At 40.3% G+C, this 18868-nt stretch overlaps 1 protein-coding gene across 2 annotated transcripts in view; it reads right to left on the reverse strand.

The window, feature by feature from the left end:
• PAK1 (p21 (RAC1) activated kinase 1) overlaps window positions 1–18868 on the reverse strand; it is an 85002-nt gene that overhangs the window by 59231 nt on the left and 6903 nt on the right. For both annotated transcript variants that reach the window (XM_027083485.1, XM_027083486.1), the window contains one exon: window positions 11648–11858. In XM_027083485.1, the coding sequence (XP_026939286.1) occupies window positions 11648–11837 (190 nt within the window). In that variant the 5' untranslated portion in view covers window positions 11838–11858. Of the gene's footprint in view, window positions 1–11647; window positions 11859–18868 lie in introns of those variants that run through there.

Genomic DNA, 18868 nt, shown 5'->3' on the forward strand with positions numbered 1-18868 from the left:
TAATAAAAGAAAGTGTCAGAGTAAGATTTACCAACCCACTCATTAAGACAGTTTAGAAACTGTGGCTAAGGAAAAAGAAGAACGAATCATCTGATTTCATGAAACTAGAGATCACAGACTTGAGGAAATAAAGTGAAAAAAGAAGCCTGCAAAACCATCCATCCTAATATTAACCCTATCTTTGGCCAAGTCCATTTGGCTTTCTGGTAGCATGGGAAATGAGGCTGACATTACAAAATCCCAGGTTGCAGTACAGCCATCCAAGTTTCAGCACAAATCATTGACCTTATTTATTATTTTTTTAAAGATATATTTTTAAGAAGCCCTTCTCATTGGTTCAGATGACCTAATCTAAGCTCAAGGCAGTAAAACACTCCAAACTTGGAGAGATAAACACTGACGTAGTCCAGTTTTAAAATTAACTTTGCTAAACTCTTCCCAAGCTTGGAGAATTCCACTTCGGTTGTGAAAATGCAGCCAGGAAAAGATTCCAAACTAAATGCTACAGAACTTCTTAGAATAAACCAAAGGCTCCAGATCCTAACCACAGGAACCAGGCTTTCCCACATGGAATTCTGCAACTCAGCGCCACCTATCACAGGCCCTCAATTACAGCTTCTTGCAATCATTTATGCATCCCCCCAGGCACATACTGAAGCCACGCTGGAGGTCAGCATTAGGTAATGCCCATAGACATTCTACCCATTGCCAGCTCAAATCTCAACCACTAACGCAGCCCACAGAGAGCTCTTCTTTCTCATCCCCCAAATCCCTTTACACCCCAAAACTACCCCTCTGGAAATTCTGGCTCCAAAAGTCTGGGTAGGATCTGGGCAACTGTATTTCAGAAAAGCACCATGAGTGAGTCGGATGTGTAATCTGGGTTGGGAACAACTAACAGAGATAGTATGTTGTGATGTAATAGATACTTTTGGAAGACTTAGTTCCATACTCATCCCTTTCCAACTGTAAGACGTTGATCAATTTACTTTTCTCTAAGCCTCAGCCTCCCCAACTGAAAATGAGTTGTTACAGATATCAGATCAAACAAGAAATGAGGTTTCCCTTAAAAAAAAAAAAAAAAAACTTCGTATTTGTATAGTGTTTTAGAGTTTAGAAAATGCTTTTACGTCCACTACGTCAAATGACAAAAGCCTACTCATGATATGGGATGGATGGGAATTATAATCATTCCCCACTTTACAGTTAAGGATACAGGGATTAAAATAAATAGGTAAAAGGGCAAAAAATCACAGAGTTAATAAATGTTAGAGGTAGGACTCAATCCAGACTAAGTCCAGTTCTAGCCCATTTCTCTGTATAGCTGGTATAAATTCTCAAATACTTCATGAAGGGCATACCACTTCAAAGGCTGCCAACACTGCGGTGCATCCTTCTAGGACTAAGTTAAGCACGAAGCGGCAGGTCAACAAATCCTTATTGGTTGAATGATAAAATCAAAAAGTACAAAATCAAGCTGAATAAAGTTTCCAAACAAAAGGAAAAAATGCATTTATTTCATTTTGATGTATGCATTAATTATAGCCATCTAAGGTCTTAAAGCAAAGGAGTGAAACCTATGTGCTCAGGGAATGTATAGGAAATACAAAACTAGGTGGTGAAAGAGAGGCCACTACATCGTTTCACAAGAACTTCTTAGAACTCTATGCTTTCTACATCTATGCTTTGAACTTATAGAGCTACAGCTTTGATCTTGAGCTATAAGACTTATTTTCAGACCAGATTTGGCCTAGGGTTACTCAGCGAGGATTTCCAGAAGAACCTCTGCATCTACAGCTTTATTGCTGAACAAAGTACTTCACAATGGCCTAGTTTTGTTTCACATACTTATACAACCTGATCCAACCTCATCTTTATATCTCATTTATGTAATTATAGCATTTCAAAACTATAAGAGACTGTATATGTCTACTGGTTTGACTAATTTTTTAAAATTGTTTTTTATTGAATGAAAGATTCTTCAAATTCTAGAGTGCTTTACAATTTTCAAAGGTTTCACACACGATTTCTTTTTTTTTTAACTTTTTATTTTATATTGGAGTATAGCCAATTAACAGGGTTGTGATAGTTTCAGGTGCACAGCAAAGCAACTCAGCCATACATATACATGCATCCATTCTCACATGATTTCATATAACCCCATAATAACCCTCTTTTTCCCATACCCCTATATTATCTTTTCCCCCTTCCCTCTCCCCACTGGTAACCACTAGTTTGTTCCCTATATCTGTGTGACTCTAATATTTTAGATGAAGGCACTGAAGTCCACAGACAAGTAACTGACCCAAACCAGGCAGCCAAATTATGAGAGAACCAAGACTACAACACCCATATCCCAATCCCCATCTCCCCATTCAATACATAAGGTCATCCCTTCGGTTCCCAATGATGTCTAAACACTTCCATCAGCTGTTTTTTTTTTTTTTAACAAAGTATTATTGAGATATAATTCACATACTATACAATTCACCCATAGAGTCTAAAATTCAGTGACTCAATACATTCATGGAGCTGGGGAATCATCTCCACAATCAACTTTAGAACATTTTCATTACCCCAAAAAGAAACCCCATACCTCTTAGCCACTGTCCCCTAAATCCCATTCACATCCCCCTACAACCCTAGGCAACCACTCTCCACTTTTTGTCTATGAATTTGCCTGGATAATTCATATAAGCAGAATCATACAGTATGTGACTTTGTGACTGGCTTCTTTCACTAATAATAATGTTTTCAAGGTTCCCCCTTTTGTAGTATGGATCAGGACTTCATTTCTTTTTGTTACCAGCTAATATTTCTTTGTATGGATATATCACATTTTATTTATCCATTCATCAATTGATGAACATTTGAGTTGTTCCCACTTTTTAGCTATTATCAATAATGCTGCTATAAACATTCATGTACAAGTTTTTGTGTGGACATATGTTTTCATTTTTGGTAATATAGTAATTCTTTATATTTTTGATATAACATCCTTATCAGACATATGATTTGGGAAAATTTTCTCCCATTCTGTGGGTTATCTTTTCTCTTTCTTTCTGAAGCACAAAAGTTTTAATTTTGATGATGTCTATTGGTCAGGAATCTCATGATCTTCCTGGTTTGTCAGTAAGAACAATTCCAGCTTTTTATTTTTAAAAGTCCTCCTTACTGCATGTAGAAACTTGGGCTGAAAGCCTACTTATTTATAGAGATCAAGAATTATGGCTGATAAAGTACAATATTAAAAATAAGCACACATCTAAACTGAGGGTTAAACAAAGTGGCTATATATGTGGGAAAAGATTCTATGGTAGAGTAACATCACCTAGATCATAGCCCCTCGCCTAGGAAGTTGGCAGCTACTACATAAATGAATTAGCCAGAAAACAAAGTTAAGCAACTTATGTGTGCCTCTTCTATCTAGACCCCAAAAGAGCTCACAATGAAGGTGGGGTAGAGGAAAGGGTAAACACAAAGATGCATGCCCAATGTACTCAATAAGAGTCCTCAATAGTTCTCATTTCAGTTTTTCAACAATCATTTCCTATATGTAAGATCACTGCCTATTAGACACCTCTATGTCAAGACGTCTCAAATACAAAGTGTCTAATATTATCTTTTCACTTCAAATGCAATGTGTTTAAGTCATCATCTTTCCTGCTCTCCAACCATCAACCTTCCTCACTTGTTCCTCTTCCTGTGTTCCCTATTTGGTTAATGATACTATTATCTACCATCTCCCCTGCTCTGTAGTTATGCAGGTATATTTTTCTGCAACATATTTTCTGCAATTCATCACTGTACTTGACATATTTGGCCTACTGTTTCAGAATCCCAATTCTGACTTTACCATGTAGCCTACTAGCTATGCCTCCTAGCTTCAATGAAAGAGTAAGAGAAAGGGTACTGGGACTTCCCTGGTGGCAGAGTGGTTAAGAATCCACCTGCCAATGCAGGGGACACAGGTTTGAGCCCTGGTATGGGAAGATCCCACATGCTGCAGAGCAACTAAACCTGTGTGCCACAACTACCAAGCCTACGCTCTAGAGATCGCAAGCAACAACTACTGAAGCCTGCGTGCCACAACTACTAAAGCCCGTGCACCTAGAGCCCGTGCTCCACAACAAGAGAAGCCACTGCAATGAGAAGGCTGTGCACCGCAACAAAGAGTAGGCCCTGCTCAATGCAACTAAAGAAAGCCTGGGTTCAGCAGCGAAGACCCAATGTAGCCAAAAATTAATTAATTAATTAAAAAAAAAAAAAAGAATCTGGATACAAGGGACTTCCCTGCACTGCTGGTGCAGTGGTTAAGAATCCGCCTGCCAATGCTGGGGACACAGGTTTGATGCCTGGTCCGGGAAGATTCCACATGCCGCGGAGCAACTAACTCCGCGAGCGACAACTACTGAGCCCGCATGCCACCACTACTGAAGCCTGAGCACCTAGAGCCAGGGCTCCGCCACAAGAGAAGCCACTGCAATGAGAGGCCTGCGAAGCGCAACAAAGAGTAGCCCCCGCTCAACACAACTAGAGAAAGCCCGTGCGCAGCAATGAAGACCTAATGCAGCCAAAAATAAATAAATAAAATTTTTCAAAAAAAAAAGAATCTGGAAAGATGACATTCCAAATGAAACTAGTTTGGGGGAAAAACCATATCCAAATGAAGACATTTCAATATTTCTTATATTTTGTGAGGTCATAAACAGTTTAAGAACTTAAAAAGTAAGTAAATATATGGGTTAAAAAAGGACTTCCGGGAAGATGGCGGAAGAGTAAGACGCAGAGATCACCTTCCTCCCCACAGATACACCAGAAATACATTTACGCGTGGAACAACTCCTACGGAGCACCTACTGAACGCTGGCAGAAGACCTCAGACCTCCCAAAAGGCAAGGAACCCCCCACGTACCTGGTTAGGGCAAAAGAAAAAAATAGAGACAAAAGGATAGGGACGGGTCCTGCACCAGCGGGAGAGAGCTGTGAAGGAGGAAAAGTGTCCACACACTAGGAAGCCGCTTCGCAGGCGGAGACTTCGGGTGGCGGAGTGGGGGAGCTTGGGAGCCGCGGAGGAGAGCACAGCAACAGGGGTGCGAAGGGCAAAGCGGGGAGATTCCAGCGCAGAGGATCGGGCCGACCGGCACTCACCAGCCGAGAGGCTTGTCTGCTCGCCCGCCGGGGCGGGCGGGGCTGGGAGCTGAGGCTCCGGCTTCTGTTGGAGCGCCGGGAGAGGACTGAGGTTGGCCGCGTGAACACAGCCTGCAGGGCGTTAGTGCACGAGGAGAGGGGATTAAGAACGCTGCTTAAGAGAGCTCCAGAGACGGGCGCGAGCCGCGGCTAAAAGTGCAGAGCCCAGAGACAGACATGAGACGCTAAGGCCGCTGCTGCCGGCACCAAGAAGCCTGTGTGCGAACACAGGTCACTATCCACACCCCCTTCCGGGGAGCCTGTGCAGCCCGCCACTGCCAGGGCCCCGGGATCCAGGGACAACTCCCCCGGGAGAACGCACGGCGCGCCTCAGGCCGACCTACACGCACAGGCGGGGCCAAATCCAAAGCTGAGCCCCTGGGAGCTGTGAGAACAAAGAAGAGAAAGGGAAATCTCTCCCAGCAGCCTCAGAAGCAGCAGATTAAAGCTCCACAATCAACTTGATGTACCCTGCATCTGTGGAATACATGAATAGACAACGAATCATCCCAAATTAAGGAGCCCTGTGGATGAAAGGCTCTTGGTGCTGCAGCCAGGAGTCAGTGCTGTGCCTCTGAGGTGGGAGAACCAACTTCAGGACACTGGTCCACAAGAGGCCTCCCAGCTGCACATAATATCAAACAGCGAAAATCTCCCAGAGATCTCCATCTCAATGCCAGCACCCAGCTTCACTCAATGACCAGCAAGCTACAGTGCTGGCCATCCTATGCCAAACAACTAGCAAGACAGGAACACAACCCCACCCATTAGCAGAGAGGCTGCCCAAAATCATAATAAGTCTACAGACACCCTAAAACACACCACCAGACGTGGACCTGCCCACCAGAAAGACAAGATCCAGCCTCATCCACCAGAACACAGGCACTAGTACCCTCCACCAGGAAGCCTACACAACCCACTGAACCAACCTTAGCCACTGGGGACAGACACCAAAAACAACGGGAACTACGAACCTGCAGCCTGCAAAAAGGAGACCCCAAACACAGTAAGATGAGCAAAATGAGAAGACACAGAAACACACAGCAGATGAAGGAGCAAGATAAAAACCCACCAGACCTAACAAATGAAGAGGAAATAGGCAGTCTACCTGAAAAAGAATTCAGAATAATGATAGTAAAGATGACCCAAAATCTTGGAAATAGAATAGACAAAATGCAAGAATCAGTTAACAAGGACCTAGAAGAACTAAAGATGAAACAAACAATGATGAACAACACAATAAATGAAATGAAAAATACTCTAGATGGGATCAATAGCAGAATAACTGAGGCAGAAGAACGGATAAGTGACCTGGAAGATAAAATAGTGGAAATAACTACTGCAGAGCAGAATAAAGAAAAAAGAATGAAGAGAACTGAGAAGAATCTCAGAGACCTCTGGGACAACATTAAACGCACCAACATTTGAATTATAGGGGTTCCAGAAGAAGAAGAGAAAAAGAAAGGGACTGAGAAAATATTTGAAGAGATTATAGTTGAAAACTTCCCTAATATGGGAAAGGAAATAGTTAATCAAGTCCAGGAAGCACAGAGAGTCCCATACAGGATAAATCCAAGGAGAAATACGCCAAGACACATATTAATCAAACTGTCAAAAATTAAATACAAAGAAAACATATTAAAAGCAGCAAGGGAAAAACAACAAATAACACACAAGGGAATCCCCATAAGGTTAACAGCTGATCTTTCAGCAGAAACTCTGCAAGCCAGAAGGGAGTGGCAGGACATATTGAAAGTGTTGAAGGAGAAAAACCTGCAACCAAGATTACTCTACCCAGCAAGGATCTCATTCAGATTTGATGGAGAAATTAAAACCTTTACAGACAAGCAAAAGCTGAGAGAGTTCAGCACCACCAAACCAGCTCTACAACAACTGCTAAAGGAACTTCTCTAGGCAAGAAACACAAGAGAAGGAAAAGACCTACAATAACGAACCCAAAACAATTAAGAAAATGGGAATGGGAACATACATATCGATAATTACCTTAAATGTAAATGGACTAAATGCTCCCACCAAAAGACACAGATTGGCTGAATGGATACAAAAACAAGACGCATATATTTGCTGTCTACAAGAGACCCACTTCAGACCTAGAGACACATACAGACTGAAAGTAAGGGGATGGAAAAAGGTATTTCATGCAAATGGAAACCAAAAGAAAGCTGGAGTAGCAATTCTCATATCAGACAAAATAGACTTTAAAACAAAGACTATTAGAAGAGACAAAGAAGGACACTACATAATGATCAAGGGATCGATCCAAGAAGAAGATATAACAATTGTAAATATTTATGCACCCAACATAGGAGCACCTCAATACATAAGGCAAATACTGACAGCCATAAAAGGGGAAATTGACAGTAACACATTCATAGTAGGGGACTTTAACACCCCACTTTCACCAATGGACAGATCATCCAAAATGAAAATAAATAAGGAAACACAAGCTTTAAATGATACATTAAACAAGATGGACTTAATTGATATTTATAGGACATTCCATCCAAAAACAACAGAATACACATATTTCTCAAGTGCTCATGGAACATTCTCCAGGATAGATCATATCTTGGGTCACAAATCAAGCCTTGGTAAATTTAAGAAAATTGAAATTGTATCAAGTATCTTTTCCGACCACAACGCTATGAGACTAGATATCAATTACAGGAAAAGATCTGTAAAAAATACAAACACATGGAGGCTAAACAATACACTACTTAATAATGAAGTGATCACTGAAGAAATCAAAGAGGAAATCAAAAAATACCTAGAAACAAATGACAATGGAGACACAACGACTCAAAATCTATGGGATGCAGCAAAAGCAGTTCTAAGAGGGAAGTTTATACAATACAATCCTACCTTAAGAAACAGGAAACATCTTGAATAAACAACCTAACCTTGCACCTAAAGCAATTAGAGAAAGAAGAACAAAAAAACCCCAAAGTTAGCAGAAGGAAAGAAATCATAAAAATCAGATCAGAAATAAATGAAAAAGAAATGAAGGAAACGATAGCAAAGATCAATAAAACTAAAAGCTGGTTCTTTGAAAGGATAAACGAAATTGATAAACCATTAGCCAGACTCATCAAGAAAAAAAGGGAGAAGACTCAAATCAATAGAATTAGAAATGAAAAAGGAGAAGTAACAACTGACACTGCAGAAATACAAAAGATCATGAGAGATTACTACAAGCAACTCTATGCCAATAAAATGGACAACCTGGAAGAAATGGACAAATTCGTAGAAATGAACAACGTGCCAAGACTGAATCAGGAAGAAATAGAAAATATGAACAGACCAATCACAAGCACTGAAATTGAAACTGTGATTAAAAATCTTCCAACAAACAAAAGCCCAGGACCAGATGGCTTCACAGGCGAATTCTATCAAACATTTAGAGAAGAGCTATCACCTATCCTTCTCAAACTCTTCCAAAATATAGCAGAGGGAGGAACACTCCCCAACTCATTCTACAAGGCCACCATCACCCTGATACCAAAACCAGACAAGGATGTCACAAAGAAAGAAAACTACAGGCCAATATCACTGATGAACATAGATGCAAAAATCCTCAACAAAATACTAGCAAACAGAATCCAACAGCACATTAAACGGATCATACACCATGATCAAGTGGGGTTTATTCCAGGAATGCAAGGATTCTTCAATATACGCAAATCAATCAACGTGATACACCATATTAACAGATTGAAGGAGAAAAACCATATGATCATCTCAATAGATGCAGAGAAAGCTTTTGACAAAATTCAACACCCATTTATGATAAAAACCCTGCAGAAAGTAGGCATAGAGGGAACTTTCCTCAACATAATAAAGGCCATATATGACAAACCCACAGCCAACATCATCCTCAATGGTGAAAAACTGAAAGCATTTCCACTAAGATCAGAAACAAGACAAGGTTGCCCACTCTCACCACTCTTATTCAACATAGTTTTGGAAGTTTTAGCCACAGCAATCAGAGAAGAAAAGGAAATAAAAGGAATCCAAATCGGAAAAGAAGAAGTAAAGCTGTCACTCTTTGCAGATGACATGTTACTATACATAGAGAATCCTAAAGATGCTACCAGAAAACTACTAGAGCTAATCAATGAATTTGGTAAAGTGGCAGGATACAAAATTAATGCACAGAAATCTCTGGCATTCCTATACACTAAGGATGAAAAATCTGAAAGTGAAATCAAGAAAACACTCCCATTTACCATTGCAACAAAAAGAATAAAATATCTAGGAATAAACCTACCTAAGGAGACAAAAGACCTGTATGCAGAAAATTATAAGACACTGATGAAAGAAATTAAAGATGATACAAATAGATGGAGAGATATACCATGTTCTTGGATTGGAAGAGTCAACATTGTGAAAATGACTCTACTACCCAAAGCAATCTACAGATTCAATGCAATCCCTATCAAACTACCAATGGCATTTTTCACAGAACTAGAACAAAAAATTTCACAATTTATATGGAAACACAAAAGACCCCGAATAGCCAAAGCAATCTTGAGAACGAAAAACGGAGCTGGAGGAATCAGGCTTCCTGACTTCAGACTACACTACAAAGCTACAGTAATCAAGACAGTATGGTACTGGCACAAAAACAGAAATATAGATAAATGGAACAGGATAGAAAGCCCAGAGATAAACCCATGCAGATATGGTCACCTTATCTTTGAAAAAGGAGGCAGGAATGTACAGTGGAGAAAGGACAGCCTATTCAATAAGTGGTGCTGGGAAAACTGGACAGCTACATGTAAAAGTATGAGATTAGATCACTCCCTAACACCATACACAAAAATAAGCTCAAAATGGATTAAAGACCTAAATGTAAGGCCAGAAACTATCAAACTCTTAGAGGAAAACATAGGCAGGACACTCTATGACATAAATCACAGCAAGGTCCTTTTTGACCCACCTCCTAGAGAAATGGAAATAAAAACAAAAATAAACAAATGGGACCTAATGAAACTTCAAAGCTTTTGCACAGCAAAGGAAACCATAAACAAGACCAAAAGACAACCCTCAGAATGGGAGAAAATATTTGCAAATGAAGCAACTGACAAAGGATTAATCTCCAAAATTTACCAGCAGCTCATGCAGCTCAATATCAAAAAAACAAACAACCCAATCCAAAAATGGGCAGAAGACCTAAATAGACATTTCTCCAAAGAAGATATACAGAGTGCCAACAAACACATGAAAGAATGCTCAACATCACTAATCATTAGAGAAATGCAAATCAAAACTACAATGACATATCATCTCACACCAGTCAGAATGGCCATCCTCAAAAAATCTAGAAACAATAAATGCTGGAGAGGGTGTGGAGAAAAGGGAACCCTCTTACACTGTTGGTGGGAATGTAAATTGATACAGCCACTGTGGAAAACAGTATGGAGGTTCCTTAAAAAACTACAAATAGAACTACCATATGACCCAGCAATCCCACTACTGGGCATATACCCTGAGAAAACCATAATTCAAAAAGAGTCATGTACCAAAATGTTCATTGCAGCTCTATTTACAATAGCCCAGAGATGGAAACAACCTAAGTGTCCATCATCGGATGAATGGATAAAGAAGATGTGGCACATATATACAATGGAATATTACTCAGCCATAAAAAGAAACGAAATCGAGCTATTTGTAATGAGGTGGATAGACCTAGAGTCTGTCATACAGAGTTAAGTAAGTCAGAAAGAGAGAGACAAATACCGTATGCTAACACATATATATGGAATTTAAGAAAAAAAAATGTCATGAAAAACCTAGGGGTGAAACAGGAATAAAGACACAGACTTACTAGAGAATGGACTTGAGGATATGGGGAGGGGGAAGGGTAAACGGTGACAAAGCGAGAGAGAGGCATGGACATATATACACTACCAAACGTAAGGTAGATAGCTAGTGGGAAGCAGCCGCATAGCACAGGGAGATCAGCTCGGTGCTTTGTGACCGCCTGGAGGGGTGGGATAGGGAGGGTGGGAGGGAGGGAGACGCAAGCGGGAAGAGATATGGGAACATATGTATAGATATAACTGATTCATTTTGTTGTGAAGCTGAAACTAACATACCATTGTAAAGCAATTATATTGCAATAAAGATGTTAAAATGAAAAAAAAAAAAAAAAAGTAAATATATGGCTTCAGATTGCCCAAAATCTGGCAAGAGCATAATTATTTTCCTAGAATTTTGGTCAGATATAGTTAATAGAGTATAATAATGGGTCTATTTTCCATTTGACTTCACAGTCATTTCAGGAAAAGAAGATAAGGAATAAGGAAAATATTTAATGAGAAAAAGAGGAATTAAAGGAAAATTAAATCAAGGAAGGGACAAATATTATATTCAGGTTACCAAAAAAAATTTTTTTTAAGTATACAAATGATGAGAAAGAAATGAAATACTGTACTTTTATCACCAGGTAAGATGGCTCGGTAAAATCGGTCCTTCTTTTTCTTCTCCTCTGGGTTTGGAGGCAGAGGTTTGGAACCGTGGTTTAGGGTTCCAGCATCTTTGCTGCCAGCTCCAATCATAGTGCTGGTATTTCTCATCGGAGGGGCTGGGGGTTTGTCTTGAATGTCTAGGCCGTTATTCGACATTGTCAGCACCAGCAGCAGCTACTGGAATCAGAAAGAAGAACATAACTCTTTTATTATTTTTTGAGCAAAAGGAAATAGGTATTGAAAATTTTAAAGGAATCCAAATTTTACAACCCTTCCTCCAGGACCCACCTCAAGCCCTTCCACTGCATACCATGACTACTGCTATCTTATTCAGTCCACCATACTCAAAGATGTAATACCTACTCTGTGCCAAGCACTGCTGAAAATTCACAAGGTTCTTGCTTTTCTCTTCATTCTCCTATCTAAGGCATCGGAGAGCACAAAAAGCCACCATGATGTGATTTAAAAGGCAGAAATTTGGCCCAGTTAAACTGAGAATGAATCCCTGTGCTACTTAACAAGCTTTAGAGAAATTCCTTAACCACTTGGGTTCCATTCAGTCATTCACATGAAGATTAAATAAAACTGCCAACAGTATTCCACATAGTGAGTTCTCTGCCAAGCTCTAATTTTGTTACCTTAGGAAAATCATTCCTTCTCTGGTAGGAATTGTATCATTATACCAATGGTCAGTAAAGCTGCTGGTTTTGTAAACAGTTTTACTGGAACACAGCCACATCCATTCACTTACATATTGTCTATGGCTTCTTTCACATTCTAATGGCAATACTACGTAGTTGCAACAGGCCTAAAATATTTAGGTTGTTCACAAACCTACAATATTTACTATCTGGTCATTTACAAGAAAAGTTTGCTGATCCCTGGCCTTTATCATCTCTCCAGTATCTCCTTCCTCTAAAATTTGACCTTGTTCTAAATATATGATGATCAATGCATTAACCATCTTGTCCTATATGGTGCTGAATTTACAGGCAATTTCCAGTGCTTCTCGGAAACAGAAGGAATAAAATCTAAAAGAAAAGGGAAAAAATCCCTATCAGATGGAACCAGTAGTTTTAGTGAAGATAGATGTTATTACCTTAAATAAGTGTGCTTGACAATAGATAAATATGAATATATCCAGAGTTAATAAAGTTTCTCATTATTCTTCATGCTACACTGGAAATTATATCTTTCTTTTTTTTTTTTTTTCTCAGTACGCGGGCCTCTCACTGTTGTGGGCTCTCCTGTTGCGGAGCACAGGCTCCGGACGCGCAGGCTCAGTGGCCATGGCTCACGGGCCTAGCTGCTCCGCAGCATGTGGGATATTCCCGGACTGGGGCACGAACCCGTGTCCCCTGCATCGGCAGGTGGACTCTCAACCACTGCACCACCAGGGAAGCCCCTGGAAATTATATCTTTAACCATGACTATTTAGAATGTAAGCTCCTTAGAGTCAAATACAACAGTGCTTTTTAGACTGAAGTTTCTAATCATCAAAAAAACAAAACAAAACAAAACAAAACAGTGTAATAATCACCAAAACTTTTCAGAAATATAGATGTCCTTGTATGACCCTCATAAATTCTGATTTAGTACGGCTGGGTTAAGCCCAAAATTTATAATTTTAAAACTTAGTGATCCCAGTGCCTGCCAGAATTGAATACCACTGCTTTAGAAGTTAACTACTTAAATGCTATGGACAAAATCTATAGGAGTCTTAACATTTTCTAATAAATGCAGAGCTAAATGATCCCTTGCATCCATTTTTTCCCTCAATCCTTTCTCCACACGCCATCAGTGATCTTAAAACACTCATACCTCTACTTAAAACCCTTCAGTGACATCCCAGAATAAAAGCTAAAGTTCCTTAGCTTGCTGTTAAAGGCCCTCCCATTGTTTAACCCATTCCACCATCAGCTTCATTTCCCACCACTACCACTCCCTCTAATTCCCCTTATACTCTAGCCACACCCAACTTCTTCAAGTATACTGTAGCTTTCACACTTTCATTCCTGTACACATGCTGTTCCCTCTGCTTAGAATGCCAATTTCCCTATCCTCAAATTCACTCATCCTTCAACTGCTATTTTTTTTTTTTTTTTGCCGTACGCGGGCCTCTCACTGTTGTGTCCTCTCCCGTTGCGGAGCACAGGCTCCAGACGCGCAGGCCCAGCAGCCATGGCTCACGGGCCCAGCCGCTCCGCGGCATGTGGGATCCTCCTGGACCGGGGCACGAACCAGCGTCCCCTGCATCGGCAGGCGGACTCTCAACCACTGTGCCACCAGGGAAGCCCCTCAACTGCTATTTCTCCTATGAAGCCCTTTTGAAATGTTCTCACCTTCAAGTTAAGGTCCCCTCCTCCACACTCCAAAGGCAATGGGTGTATTTCCAGGTTATCACATTTATTTTTACTATGTTTTAATTATCTTCGCCAGAAGAATGTAACCCAAAGATCAGGCACGATTTTGTCACCTTTGTAATCCAAAAGAGCCTAGTATAGTATCTAACTCAACAGTGGATTCATTAAATATTTCTATTAATCAAAAGTTTGACATAGTTATATACCTTGCCTTTAAGGAATTCAGTACAGACGAAATTTTAAGGTCCTTTGCAATCTTTGATATTGAACTGCCTCACAAACTAAGCCATTGTACCTGGACACAGCTTGCATTCAAACCACACTTCAGAAATCTCTGTTCTCCTGAATTTGCCAAGTAGTCTCTTACCCTCCTCTTGCCCTACACCCCCCAACCCCAATGCTTCTTGTCAGTGATTTCTCCCTCCTCTGACTGATGAAAATCTTACTCATCTTTTAAGATCAAATTTAAACTTCATCTGTTTATATAATTCATCCTGACCTACCTCTGACAAACCCACTGCTCCTCACTTCTCTTTCTGAACAAAAGAAATCAAGTAAGCAAGGACAATCTTGTTAATCTAGAGTAACTCTCTGGGTGGTGTGCTTTTTATCCATTTCTTCCAGTTTCATTTTGCAGATTTGTCTTTGCTTTCCCTCCCAGCCCCAACTCAAGTCCCTCAGCTCCCCCAAAGAGAATTTCTACTGGCCCAGCTCTCAAGAGTACCTTCCCACTCCAGACTGCCAGTTCCAAAATTACACTCCCTGCAGCCACCTGATACCCTAAGCAGGCCCTTCCTTGCCTCTTAGGTCCTTCAGCCAAAAGCTTCATTGAATATTACTCCTTTCCAGGATGACAGCCCAGAATTTCACCAAGAAAGGCTTCATCAGGGCTTCCCTGGTGGCGCAGTGGTTGAGAGTCCGCCTGCCAATGCAGGGGACACGGGTTTGTGCCCCAGTCTGGGAGGATCCCACATGCCGCGGAACGGCTGGGCCCATGAGCCATGGCCGCTGGGCCTGCGCGTCCGGAGCCTGTGCTCCACAATGGGAGAGGCCACAGCAGTGAGAGGCCCGCACACTGCGGAAAAAAAAAAAGAAAGGCTTCATCAACCTTTCTGATAAGGCTTTTCTTCATTTCTCAGTTCTTCCACTGTGTTTGGAGAACTCTAGGTGGTAGATCGCCAATTTCAAAAAAAATTCTAAATTATTAAAACCTAAAATCTGTTGTTGGAATACAATGTTTGAATACTCTGTACCACATTCCAGCCCAGGTCATCTAGCCTGTGCTTGAAAACCTCCAGTGATAGGAAATCTACAGTCTCACAAGTCAGCCTATTCTATCTTTGGTGACTTCATTTAGAGAGCTCTCACTTATATTGCTTTTTTCTTTTTGCAGTACGTGGGCCTCTCACTGTTGTGGCCTCTCCTGTTGCGAAGCACAGGCTCCGGATGCACAGGCTCAGCGGCCATGGCTCACGGGCCCAGCCGCTCCGCGGCATGTGGGATCTTCCTGGACCGGGGCACGGACCCGTGTCCCCTGCATCGGCAGGCGGACTCTCAACCACTGCGCCACCAGGGAAGCCCTCACTTATATTGTTTTATCTACTCACACTGAATTGCAATTATTTGTTTACACATTTGTCTCTCCCTGCACTTCCCTTCCCTGCCAGACTTAAGACTATGAACTCCTCAAGAACAAAGTTCAGTCATCGCAATCCCCAACACCAGGCCTGGCACAGAACAGGTAATCAGTAAAGATTTGTTGAACAAATGAACAAGCAAATGAATAAATAAAAGAACAACAAATGAACAAACACTACTTCCATCTATTATTCCTAAATCCTATATGAGGGCTACTCAGTGAAAGTCTATTGCCTCTTCAGAACTTTACGTACCTGAAATCATCTCTCAAGACTCCCTCCACCGCCCAAAATCTATTTTCTCAGTGCTAAACAGTGCCAGTACTTTCAACTATACTCACAGAACACAAGTTTGTGCCTTCTTGAACCTTTCCTTTGAACTTACTTGGACTTAATATTTTTACACTACTTTCCAGTTTCTCTGCAGCCCTCCATCCAGTCCTTTCCTATGGCTTCTGCACAAGTCTTTACTCTCTTTACACTTCATAGATCCACTCAGAGGTCATTTTGTCCATCTATACCTAGCACAATAATTAGCACATTTTAAAACATACACTATTCTAAACTTTGTTTATAGGAAAACAAGTCCAAAATTTCAATCCTGATAGGAAAAAGAATTCTTTTTTTAAAATTTTTATTGGAGTATAGTTGATTTACAATGTTGTGTTAGTTTCAGGTATATAGCAAAGTGAATCAGTTATACAAATACATATATCCACTGTTTTTTTAAGATTATTTTCCCATATAGGCCATTACAGAGTATTGAGTAGAGTTCCCCGTGCTATACAGCAGGTTCTTATTAGTTATCTACTTTACATACAGTAGTGTGTATGTGTTAGTCCCAATCTCCCAGTTTATCTGTCCCCACCCTTATCCCCTGGTAACCATAAGTTTGTTGTCTGTATCTGTGACTCTACTTCTGTTTTGTAAATAAGATTCATTTGTACCCTTTTATTTTTTAGATTCCACATATAAGCGATATTTGTCTTTCTGTGTCTGACTTACTTCACTCAGTATGACAATCTCTAGGTCCATCCATGTTGCTGCAGATGGCATTATTTTGTTCTTTTTTACGGCTGAGTAATATTCCATTGTATGTATGTACCACATCTTCTTTATCCATTCCTCTGTTGATGGACATTTAGGTTGCATCCATGTCCAGGTTATTGTAAATAGTGCTGCAACGAACATTGGGGTGCATGTATCTTTTTTTGAATTACAGTATTCTCCGGATGCCCAGGAGTAGGATTGCTGGGTCGTATGGTAGTTCTATTTTTAGTTTTTTAAGGAACCTCCATACTGTTTTCCATAGTGGCTGTACCAATTTACATTCCCACCAACAGTGTAGGAAGGTTCCCTTTTCTCCACACCCTCTCTGGCATTTATTGTCTGTAGGTTTTTTGATGATGGCCATTCTGACCCGTGTGATGTTACCTCATTGTAGTTTTGATTTGCAAGAAATACACTCAGCTCTTGAATAACATGACCAAATATATATTAAATCTTCTAGCAATCTCTGCTGGTCAAAGATTTGGAAGGATGACAAGCCAACGCCTTCTGACAAGCTGCAGAATAAAGCTAAGCCCGAGGCCAACATTTAGAATGAAAGTTCCTCAATCTTAAGTCCAGCCCAAACATGTTTATATATTTCTATATTTGCCATTGGCTAGATTTGACGGATCTAAATGTAAATCAGAAGTAACATAGTTTAGGTCAGAATAGGTACAGCGGGGTGAGAATTACCTCAAGTATAGTTGGAAAATCCTTTGGCAGAGAGTCAGAAGACTTGAGTTCCAGTCCCCACCTTTAAATTTCTGTGTGATCTTTGGCAATTTCTTTCTGCTTTTTGGACCTCCGTATTCCTGTTACGTGACGGGGTCAGATTAGATGACCTCTAAGGTTGCTTCTGGCTTTGATGTTATGTGTATCTTAAAATCTTTACTAACCTTTATCTATCCTAGATGACAAACTGATATAACAGAAAGACAGATTGACCATGTGTTACCAATGCCCCAGAGTCTCATTTATAAGCAACTAATTATACTGAAGTACTAATTTATAAGCAACTAATTATACTGAAGTACTAATTATTAATCAACTGAATGACTCTATAATAAATGTAGGATCACTGTGAGGTTTCAAAAGGGCCACTGGCAGGGCGATATAGTAAAAAGATGACTGGAGTTAGAATCAGACAAGTTTAAGTCCTGGTTCTGTTATTTACTAGCTATAGTCCTAATAGAACTCTCTTCACCTATGAGCTGCAAACTGTTGTTTCCTCCTGAGCAGTCAGTCTCTAGACAGACACTAGTCAAGAGGCAACCAAGGAGGGGAAGTGATTTATGTTTCTTTTTCTATAAAAAGCATAAAGATACAGCGCTAGAGTAGAAAAAAGGGAAAGAAAACACTTTTCAAGTAGCCAGTATGTACAAGGTACTTTACATACTGAACAAAACCAGTCAGGGATTCAGAGGAGTATGTTCACCAACAAATACTTCTTTCTACTTTACCACATCTGGATTCCACAGCCACAAGTATAAATCACAGCCAAGATAATCAAAGATTTTAAGATACACATAACATCAAAGCCAGAAGCAACCTTAGAGGTCATCTAATCTGACCCCCTCACGTAACAGGAGTACGGAGGTCCAAAAAGCAGAAAGAAATTGCCAAAGATCACACAGAAATTTAAAGGTGGGGACTGGAACTCAAGTCTTCTGACTCTCTGCCAAAGGATTTTCCAACTATACTTGAGGTAATTCTCACTCCGCTGTACCTATTCTGACCTAAACTATGTTACTTCTGATTTACATTTAGATCCGTCAAATCTAGCCAATGGCAAATATAGAAATATATAAACATGTTTGGGCTGGACTTAAGATTGATATTTACTAAATGTCTGCCATGAGCAAGCAACAGAGAAGATAAATAATTTCTTGGTCCTCAAATCAGCCATGTGAAAGTTATGTACACCTTTTACTGCAGTTGCAGGCTCTTCATTCAAGTACAATTCAAATAATTTTTAATGAGTACTTACTTGTAAGGTGCTATGCCAGAAACCAGGGATATAGAGATAAATAAATGAATATGTTCCCGACTCTAGAGGTTCTCACGGTCTAGTAAGCAAAACAGACAGGACCTAGAACACCACAATGTCAGGCCAATTGTGAACAGTGCTGTAGAATAG

The sequence above is a fragment of the Aethalodelphis obliquidens genome, unplaced genomic scaffold (genome assembly GCF_003676395.1).
Source record: "Aethalodelphis obliquidens isolate GAN/ISIS:26980383/991018 unplaced genomic scaffold, ASM367639v1 scaffold50, whole genome shotgun sequence".
Lineage (NCBI taxonomy): Eukaryota > Metazoa > Chordata > Mammalia > Artiodactyla > Delphinidae > Aethalodelphis > Aethalodelphis obliquidens.